The sequence below is a fragment of the Mercenaria mercenaria genome, chromosome 1, assembly GCF_021730395.1.
Source record: "Mercenaria mercenaria strain notata chromosome 1, MADL_Memer_1, whole genome shotgun sequence".
Lineage (NCBI taxonomy): Eukaryota > Metazoa > Mollusca > Bivalvia > Venerida > Veneridae > Mercenaria > Mercenaria mercenaria.
The window spans coordinates 7,353,402-7,364,272 of NC_069361.1; the positions used below are offsets into that span (position 1 = coordinate 7,353,402).

General features: G+C 33.6%; 1 protein-coding gene across 1 annotated transcript; it reads right to left on the reverse strand.

Moving 5' to 3' along the window:
- Window positions 1-5,896: 5,896 nt before the first annotated feature.
- On the reverse strand, window positions 5,897-9,278 carry LOC123545803 (uncharacterized). Its single transcript, XM_045332111.2, has 6 exons — window positions 9,120-9,278; window positions 8,802-8,925; window positions 8,291-8,432; window positions 7,924-7,968; window positions 6,327-6,424; window positions 5,897-5,993 (listed from the first exon to the last, which is right to left on the reverse strand). Exons 1-5 carry the CDS (start codon window positions 9,223-9,225, stop codon window positions 6,341-6,343), a joined length of 501 nt encoding a protein of 166 aa, XP_045188046.2. The 5' UTR covers window positions 9,226-9,278; the 3' UTR covers window positions 5,897-5,993; window positions 6,327-6,340.
- Window positions 9,279-10,871: the final 1,593 nt, after the last annotated feature.

Here is a 10,871-nt window from a genome sequence, read left to right on the forward strand (position 1 = left end):
TTCGCATTGTCATATAAAATGCTGACATCCCGTATTTCTGTATATTATGGTAATTATAATTGGATTAGTGTCTGATTGTCTGACATGCCCCGCGGCTAGGGACAATTATCCCAGCTCTTGTCTAAACGCTTTAAAATCTAAATCATGGACATGAAGTTATAACTTTTGATAAATCATATTACCGTTCAAAATCGAATTTACATCATTGTAAAGTAAGATGCATTTGTGGGCCACGGATCCATAATATTAAAAACTTTTTAAATTGAAAAGACACTTTTTTCAAGGAGATTCGAAATACACATACATTTTGCCCTATATGAAAAGTACATATTTAGAAAATACGCTGAGTAAAGGGAATAACATGCTTCCCGACAATTTTTAAACAAACAGCTAAAAAATTGTATTTCATACTATTTGGTTTTAAACAAATACCACATTATCACTCAAAATCACCATTTTGAAGAAATGTCAAATATTATGCATATCAGATATATACATGTGCGTCGATCTAATTCCGTGTTTGTAGAATTAAATAAAAAAAATTTTAAATTACATGATTGAATTAAAATCTTTGAATTAAAAAAAAAAATATTTTTTTTAATTCATTAACTTTAAATTTGTGATTTACATTTATTTTTGCCTTAAAAATATAATGAAAAGATTAAATACGTATCTAAAAGTTACGCTGAGTCATGGGAATAACCTTCCCGACTCTCAATTTTGAAACAAAAACCCGATTATCGTTCAAAATCACCAATTTGAAGAAATAACAATGTTGTGTATTCTGCAAATAGCCTCGGGCTATTTACTCCGCTTGTGTAAAAAGTTTCATTCCGTGTCGTTACAATACCTCTAAATTAACAAAACCAGTGTAGTGTGTCAAGGGTATAAAGATAGTTAAAATGGTATAAAGGGAAACAATCAAATTTGAACAATTTGGCTTAATAATCAAGGGACAATACTCTTCAAAACACGGTCTCATTTCTGGACATGAATACATTTCATAACTATACACAGTTGAATCATTTTCCTTTCAGTTCTTATGTTCATCATTTGACAAGTAATAAGGCCACTGATCAAGATCTAATCAATATCAACAAGCAAAAATTTCTTTTATATTTGCCTATGGTCCATATCAAGTTCCTTCTTTGTTAATTTGTGTCACACCAAATGTCAGTTGGTTGATCTAATACTGAATTCAACACAAAACGCACATTGATTGACAATGTCTGGGGATACCAGACGTGTTTATTTTCATAACATGTATTTTTAGTATAAACATGTTATCAAATAATTAATCAGAAAGATCAAATTACTATTTAGTAAAATAGGCCTACATGTTATCAGAGAAATGACACAAAGTTGGACAACAAGAACCACCATACTGTCCAACCAAAGAAGGAAAGAGAAACAGAAATAAACGCCAAGATAGAGAACAAAAACATATTACCAGTGTTAAGCAATGATATATGATAACCTTTACAACTACCCGTGTTTATAGTGACATCATAAACAGTGATAACATACAAAAAGTAGATCGTTAAAGAAAAACTACGGGCTAGTATCAATACATGGAAATGCAATAATAAAAGCTCGGATTCTCATCTGATAATTACAAATCTGGTACTTCTTTGAATGTTATTGAAACTTTTATATGCACTGGAATAGCCGATATACAATCAAGCGGTAGCCGCTCAAATAACCCTTCCCGCTCATATACTGCCAACTATGGAATTCTCTTCCACAACATTTCAGGGAAGAAAGTAATTAATTACAACCAGCTTTAAGAGTCAACTGAACTCTTGGAGCGGGGAAGGGTGTACCTGCACTTTTTGGTCTGACTACTCTTAGTTTGCTTACTTTCAATATGATGTAACTTTTCGAGCTTGCATCATTATATCAATCAGTTTGCCTCAAAACTGATCTGCTTGTTCTGTTTAACACTCTTTAGATTATCATATTCCTATTTGTCACCTTGCTGCTCTATATGTACCACTTATCTGTGCTTGATTGCTTAATATCTGCTTCATTTTGGTGCTTTATAAGTACTTCATATCTGGACTTGCTTGCATTTTATGTGCTTGTGTTTTACGTTCTACATGTCTGTGCTCGATTGCTCTATATATGTATCGCTGGTGTGTTATATGAAATAGTGATATGTCTGAGGAAAATACGAATGTATTTTTACAACTATTTTTATTATGTTATCTATCGTATGTATCAGTATTGAGTTTGATTATTGGAACAACTCTCACCAATTCCTTGGGAGATTTATATTAATCAGTTTGCCTCAAATCTGATTTGAGGTAATATTTGATTTTTTAATATATTTCGTAACTATACACAGTTGAATCATTTTTGTTTCAGTTTTTGTTTTCGTTCACATTTAGGCAAGTAAGGCCACTGGTCAAGATAACCACAATTCGCACGTGTCTTATTATGATTTTATATTCTACGGCTTTCCTTGTTAAAATTTTTTATTACAGTCTGTGTTTTAGGCAATGGTCATTCTTGTAATATAATGGTTTGCCAGAGCGTGTAGTCATGTCAAGCATTTCAATGAACGTAATCTATATATTACAAGTAAACTTCTTCAGCGAGGCTATCGTTATTACAAATTTCGTAAATATTTTGCTGAATTTTACTATCGTAATTCTGATTTAGTTTTAAAATTCAATAGTAATTTAAAGACACTTCTGCGAGAAGGTATTTCTAAACCCGTTTTTTATGGGGATGTGGTTTACAAACTTCGTAAGATCTTGGGTCATGGTAATTTTCCAAATGTATTTGGTAAAATTATAAAACGTTTTATTAAAAGAGGTTACGACCCAACTGTTTTGAGACATACCGCATGTTAAGTGTTCAACCCGTTTACAGTTGGACACTACGCTTCCCTCTTTGATTGTGTCTGACGGAAGAGGGGGAGGACTCTATGATAAGCAGGTTTAAAATCCTACCAGGACTGAACTGTTTTGATATCTGTCTTCTGGCCTGTTTCGTCGGGCCCTTAAGGGTGTTTCTCTTGTTGTCTGTCTTCTGAAAAGGCATTGAGTACATACGTGTTTGGTTCTAAAGGTTTGCTTTTTATATTTTTATACACGAGCATTTTTGTGTTTTACATGCCATGCCTTTTTGTTTCCATTACGTGTGTTAGAGTTTCACCTGGAGGGGATTACTTTTATTTACACTGTCCCGTGTCTTTGGAACATGGTGGGGGTAAGAGTGAGGTTGGGTGCGCACCATAAACCGGTTTAAGCTCCCCAGTGGTGTTTTTGCCACTGACCGTTCCAAGGCGGTGCCCCACTGTGTTCCTTTGTTTGTTCGTTTTGTCCTCTTGTGTAGGCTTTGTGTGTATGCGCGTGTATGTGTGTGTGTTCCTTTGTTCGTTTTGTCCTCGTGTGTTGGCTTTGTGTGTGTGCACGTGTATGTGTATGTGTGTGTTTGTGGTGTGCACGTCTGCGTGCTGTAGGTTTCGTTTTGGGGAGGCTGCGATTTTGGTACGTGGCATTCCCTGCTTGATATTTGTCTTTGTTTTTTTTTTTACAAAGGGTATTAAAGTCCCAGAAACACTTTGGATGTTATAATTTCAAGAAGCATCTATTTTACCAAGAAAGAAAACTTAAAAAGCAATGCTAGAACTATATTTTTCAGCAAAAAGGGCCGATGTCTTTCTTGGTAAAATAAATGCTTCGTATACTTAAAATTATAACATCCAAAGTGTTTCTAAGACGTTTAACCATTATGTTACCAAGGATGACCATTTTCTAAAACAAAGACTCTAATAGAACATTTTAAACAAGGAAAACCGTGATGAACATAGTTATAACCAATGCTTTTTTTTCTTTGACCATAAAATCAAGGAACTATTCCATTCATCAATTCACCACAAAAATTATTAAAATTAATTTATTTAAACCAAAGACTTCAAAAATAATTCCCAACAATTACTCCATTCACAAAATTCCTCATGATATACAGTAAATCTTGCTCGAGATGCCATTGTATTTGGAGACCATTATTTTTGTCTTAAGACCCATTTTATCAATTAAAGTATTAAGAAAGAGAACGTTTCATTAAGAGACCACTGTTTAGTGACTCCAGTCCTGAGACTCCACTCCAGTGACTCCACTCCAAAATTGACTCCACCAGTGACTCCACTCCAAAATAGACTCCACTCCAGTGACTCCACTCCAGTGACTCCACTCCAGAGACTCCACTCCAGTGACTCCACTCCAAAATTGACTCCAGACTCCACTCCACCACTCCACTCTACGACTCCACTCAATAATTTACACACTGTCACACAAAGGGTTCCGCAACGTGAGTAACAGACTTTAAAAGTTATACTTATTTTAATATTTTAACTTATGCTTTCAAAGATTGATGTATTATGTTTGTAGCTGTAAAAAGCAATTGCATTGTACAAAATTTCATTACATTTTACAAAGTTATGGAAGACTTTCTATAGAATGTTAAATATTACACGTTTAGTTTGCACGCAGTAATTAATTAAGTTCTTTAGTAGCAGCACTAGCATGCATGTATAAATTTTCGATTTTGATAAAATGATGAAACGGATGAAACCCTCGAATTTTATACATTTTAGCAGAGTTAAAGTAGTTCTGCACGTTTGGGTCGAAAATTTTTCTACAATGTGGAATTTGAGAAAACACTGATTTTTCAGAACTTGGAAATATACTTAGAAAATTCAGCAAATAAAAAAGATAGGGTCGTATGCTTGATTTTTGCTAGCCTGATTTGAAAACAATCGGATTTCACGCAATTTTTCTTAATGGTAGTCTATGGGAAAATCACAGCTTTCATAACTTTTTCGGGAGTAGAAATTTTTCTACAATGTAGATTTTAATTAAACTTCTCACAGACATAAATAAACATTTGGCCTTTATTTTGGTGAAATAAAATGTATAGGTCCATGTGCTTATTTTTGAGATATTTGATATGATTAACGTGACCCGCACATTTCAGGCTTATTTTTAGACATTATTTTGAATTATCTAACATGTCAGATGTATTAATATCATATCTTAACTTTTGAAAGAAAGTAACAGTGCCATTATAATAAATTTACTCACAGGTTACCATTAATTCATAAACTGATTTTCATTTCCGTACACCGAATCCAGACTTTATTCTACGTTTTCCGGATAAATGACATTACGGTATCACTTCTGGTTTATCAAACGTGCAGAACTACCTTAAAGAATCATGCAAAAATGACCTAACTTGAAAGTTTCAATTATTGGATTACCTTTTTGGACTTATTATGTTAGACCTAGAACGCCGCAATATGAACTAAAGATGAGAAAATAAATCTTGTTTGGTCTCAAATTACGTTGAAAAATGATCGGATTTTAGTTGAATAATTGTTGGAAAATGGTTTGATCACGACGTCCAGCCACAGGAAACTGTGGTGTAGATATTGATTTTTGCGAAAATATGGCCAACGTTCATACACAAAATAAATGTTTTGGTAATAAAATCTGTAAGGTCAATCTCATTCATCACATATTCGACATGGTACCCGAAACGAGGGAACCATGGTAAACATCTGGTATGCGACAATGAGGTAGGATAGGACAGCGAAGTTATTTTGCCTTTGTTATTTTTCGTGTTCTAATGCATTTTTGTATTGTAATGCAACAAACAAAACTAAACTTAAGGCATTAACTGTGTGCATTTTTGTGATTTTAAAAAAATAGGACGAGGTCAAAATATGTTGCTGACGTCGACCCGGCAGAAATATTCTATACCATTAACAACATAGTATTTTCTATATGTATAGGAGACAAATTTTGTTTAGTGACTGGGAAGACATCAAGTTTTGCGTAAAAAGACTTGTACAGTGTATTACGAAAAATAATAACAGAACAAAGTGTCAATAAAGCTCTTTTTTTTCAAAACGTACATGTATTTCAGCTTGTCTCAATTACACTATTGTATAGAGTCTTTTCAATGGGCATTGACTGATTCATCTAAAACAGAAAATATAAATGTATATATAACAGAAAATGAGAAGTAACTTTATCATTAGTTTTGCTTAACTAGCTATAAAACATTTTATTACGATATAAAGACAATGTATAGTATGCTAAGTTATTTTCTAGAACAATTTATTTGTGCATGTTTATAGCATAAGTATGTAGTGACTTAAAACTAAAGATAAATTCAAATTCTTCAATCGTATGTATTCAAGTTCTTCCTACGCCATTACGTTTTTGCCTGGACTGCAACATAAGTACGATTAAATGAATATAATAAAGAAATGGAGAAAAGCTATTTATATTTAAGAGCAATAGAATAATTACCAGGACTGCAAGACCTATTTTTTCAATCCACAAGTATCTTTAGTGATTTCTTTTCCACCGTTCAGGTCCTCAAATACCGTAAGATCACAAAGTAGAGCCTGCAAATTGTAAATAGTTATTACAGCTGGTGTTCATGCATAAAAAAGGAAATAGTCTTTGCAAATATCTTTCAAATGACATATGCAAAATTTTCATACATTGTATTTAAATGTAGACGAATATGTCCTTTTGTCTATGGTGTGAAAAAAATAGTATTTATCTTAAAGCCATTTATATAAGTTTATATATATTCTTGATTATAGCCTACTGCAAACTATTAGCCAATACATGGACACATTATCAATGCATCATGCTAAAGTTGTTGTTCAAAGAAATTAATATAAACATCTTAGAAGTTGCTAAAAAGTTATATTTAACTGGAAACTCTGTGCAATAATTGGGGTCATAGGAAACGATTCAGCATATAAGATTCTTTCACTGGTTGTAGGTGCAGATAGAAATATCCGGCCTCGAGGGTAACTGTTTAGGCGGTAACGAGGCTCCCTGCCGAGTTACCGCCTGAACAGTTACCCGAGAGCCGGATATTTCCATCTACACCTATAACCAGTGACAGAATCTTTTTCTTGCATACCGATTCCAATAAATAATATAAAAATAAAATCAATCGAACGGCTTTCTTTTTAGAACTATATCTTATGGCAGTATATTTAAACAAAGCGCGGGAAACCAACGTCCGTAAACAGGAAAGACGTCATGACGTTTCAAAACAAACAACAATGTTTAGTTCCGGTTTTGTTTTATCAGTTGCGGCGTAACGTTATGAATTTTTAATAAAATAACGTTACTTGAATCGAGAAATATACTATCAGGAACCAATAGGAACTATCAAGGTATTGAATTTTAATTCCGTTTTTTTTAAATAAAATATAAATTACTACATAAATCTTCTACATTTATGTAGTTCGTTATACGTCATTTACAGCACGAGAGTCATCTTACATGCGTTTTTGGTTCTAAAGGTTTGCTTTTTATATATTTATACACGAGCATTTTTGTGTTTTACATGCCATGCCTTTTTGTTTCCATTACGTGTGTTAGAGTTTCACCTGGAGGGGATTACTTTTATTTACACTGTCCCGTGTCTTTGGAACATGGTGGGGGTAAGAGTGAGGTTGGGTGCGCACCATAAACCGGTTTAAGCTCCCCAGTGGTGTTTTTGCCACTGACCGTTCCAAGGCGGTGCCCCACTGTGTTCCTTTGTTTGTTCGTTTTGTCCTGGTGTGTTGGCTTTGTGTGTGTGTGCGTGTGTGTGTGTTTGTGGTGTGTGCGTCTGCGTGCTGTGGGTTCCGTTTTGAGGAGACTGCGTTTTTGGTACGTGACATTCCCTCTTTGATACTTGTCTTTGTTTTTTTTTACACTCCGGGATGTAAGATGGATTTTTCTAGCACCGGTAAAGATACCGGAAATCCTCATCTGGTATGCAAGAAAATAGAGTATACACTTGTAACCAAATATAAAAGATCCTTTAGAACCATAGATCAAAACCACAAAAAGCATTACCAGAATCAGCTGGGTAAAATAGAAAATATTAGCTTACATTGTCAACATGTAGCCACATGTAAATATTTCTACCAGCGACAACCTGAAAATGACAAACATAGCACCTAGATAATTAAATTTATCTTAGTTGAAAACACTGCGCTCCCTTCGTTAATGAAAACTGCAATGGTACTACATGTATTTTCCTTATTATCTACCACATTTATATTCTAATTTAGTCTACATACTGTACTTGTAATATAAAACAGAACGGTGAATTGCTTAAAGTTATGGTAAGCGGCTTTACTTCAAACTGCAAACTTACTAGGTTTTTCAGTACAAATATAAATCATGTTTTATGCTGTAATTGTTTAAATTGATGTTTGTTACGTAAAACAATGATTAAATGTTCTAAATTTTCATACCTGTGTTCTGACTTGCAGAATGCGATAATCAGTATATTCTGGCTTAATCAATGGATCTACCAGTTTTTTCCACTCCTTATCAAATGGGTTTTGTGTCATTTGTCCTCCAGGCATTAATTTACAACCCGGTATATATTTCGCACTGAAATAATATCCTTCTTCACATATAAATTGAAATTTACACTAACATTTTATATCCGACAAAACATCTTTACAAAATGAAATACTGACGTCGTTAAAAATCTGACAAATGATGAGGTCGTGACTGTGGTAAATGAATTTGATCATCCGGTCATATTGATTGGTATGCAGAGCTCGAACCAAAATTCGACACAGTGTTCAACTTCCCCCTGTCAGAACACAATATTTTTGTGCGGAGAGGGCGCGGGGTAGGGGTCAGTCTTACATACTTAATACCATGTAAAATCTAAGAAAAATTATATGTGAAGTAATATCTATTTTTCTCGCTTTACTACACGAATTTGCTTAAACTACGAATAAACATACGTACTCTTTGCAGATAAGGAACTTGTTGTTACATTTACAACTAAGACAGGCGTCGGGGTCCAAAACTTTAGATTTAGGCATCATCTTCAACAGTTTGTACTCGCAGTATTGCATCATTTCTCCATTAACTATTATGCAATTAACAAAATGCATATAATATTAGTAAGAAATCAAATCTAAGATAATAAATTGACTGGCATTCAACTTTATTTGCAAAGTATAAATACATAAATATATACCTTGATAGTTTTCTGATATTTAAATAAGTTTGCAGCAGCATTTTAATTTACAAATATACGTAAACAATTATTGAACAATATACCTTTTCCCTTGGAAATACGTTGCTTAACGATTGTCTTATAGCCATAACACTCCGCGATCAATGTGGCTGCTATAAAGAAAATCAAAGAGAGGTTTTGTGAAAACATAATGTCTGTTCTTTGTGGAAAACTGCAAGAAATGTATGATATATATATATATATCGCTTTTTGTGTAGGATCATATTAAACATATGTTTCTTTAATCACAAAAAATAAGCTGTTTTACGACAAAAAAGCCTATGCCGATATTTGTGGATTTACAAGCGGATTACAAATTTACATATCTCTAAATGTAACAGTTGTTACAAGTAATAAAGATTTAAAATTGGGACACATTAATTCAGCATATAATAGGAAGCTATTAAGCAAAAGGACTAAGTCTGGACTTAAGAGGGAGGCGAATTGTTCTTGGGGTAGGTGGATGGAGGTTTTATTGTAGAGCTAGTCAGTTTATGATCCTTGGTAAGGTTAAGAACCAGACCTCCACTTACCGATACAGTAGATACTGTGTATGAATTGGGCTAAATTTCAGCCGTGTTATATTTACTCATTTTTAAATTGTGTTATAAAAATTTATATAGTTAAGTATTATATATTTCGATTGTAATACGATAAAAACAACCAAAAATACAGTAGTACTTTGTTTACTTATTTTGTCTAGATTTCTGACGCACACTTGTTAAAAAACTTTAAAAAAAAAACAAAAAAAATAAAAACATTTCGGAATGCTCTTGGTCAATAACAAAGATTCGGGCCCATTTACTGGCACAAGAAAACATACTAACGTACTGTTTTAAATGGATTTGAACCATTTTCTATATATCTATCTATCTATCTATTTGTACTGCAGCACTCCTCTTTGCGAGTATTATGTGCAACTGCGCGCCTGTACAAGAAGTTAAAAGTAGATTGGATATGAGGATAAAAGTACTACACATATGTTCGTCGACATATAATGAATTAATCACTAATTAATCATACTGTTTTATAGCACAAATACGGACTGGATATGAACCTACGTACGATTTACCTCCACATCCTCTAGCCCCGGTTGGAGCAAGCGAATACCTCAAATTTAGAGGCGTCATTTTTTGGACTTACATTTTCGATTTCCACCAGCTGGACCGAGATGTACATAAAGCAACATCTTAGGGTGTTTATATATCCTTATTCGTTTTGCAAGAGCTTGCTCAAATAAGAGAGTTTTAATGATAGAAATTTTCATATCATCAAAAAGGGTAACCGATATGGTTTTCTCTAAAACTTACAACAGACCTCTGAACTTCTAAAGAAATATAACACATACGTTAAAACACTTAATGCATAGTGTTAACACCCCGTATGTTATGAGGATTTAATTTATAAGGTACTGAAAATTGAACAAAATTTATATTTTGATAAAATAGTTGTAAAATATGTAAGAAAATTTAGAGGAGCTAGTCGCGGTGTTTTCCTAACTGATGGTGCGGTGTCTAATAAGTTGTCAGACTCCGTGATGTTTTACTCCTAAATTCTACGTCTGGCGGAAGAGGGTGAAGGCTCTGTGATAAGCAGTTCTTTAATCCCACCTGGACTGTACTGTTTTGTCTTTTGTCTGTTGGCCTGTTTCATTGGGCTCTTAAGGGTGTTTCTCTTGATGCTCTGTCTTCTGCAAAGGCATTGAGTACATACGTATACGTTTAAATTGGTTCTTAAGGTTTGTTTTTTATATAATTATACAGGAGCATTTTTGTGTTTTACATGCCATGCCTTTC

Coding starts and splice junctions, on each gene's coding strand:
- LOC123545803 (XM_045332111.2), bottom strand. CDS start 9,225: ATGTTTTCACAAAACCTCTCTTTGATTTTCTTTATAGCAGCCACATTG. Junction 8,926..9,119: donor ACGTATTTCCAAGGGAAAAG/GTATATTGTTCA, acceptor ATTGCATAATAG/TTAATGGAGAAATGATGCAA. Junction 8,433..8,801: donor AAGTTCCTTATCTGCAAAGA/GTACGTATGTTT, acceptor ATATTATTTCAG/TGCGAAATATATACCGGGTT.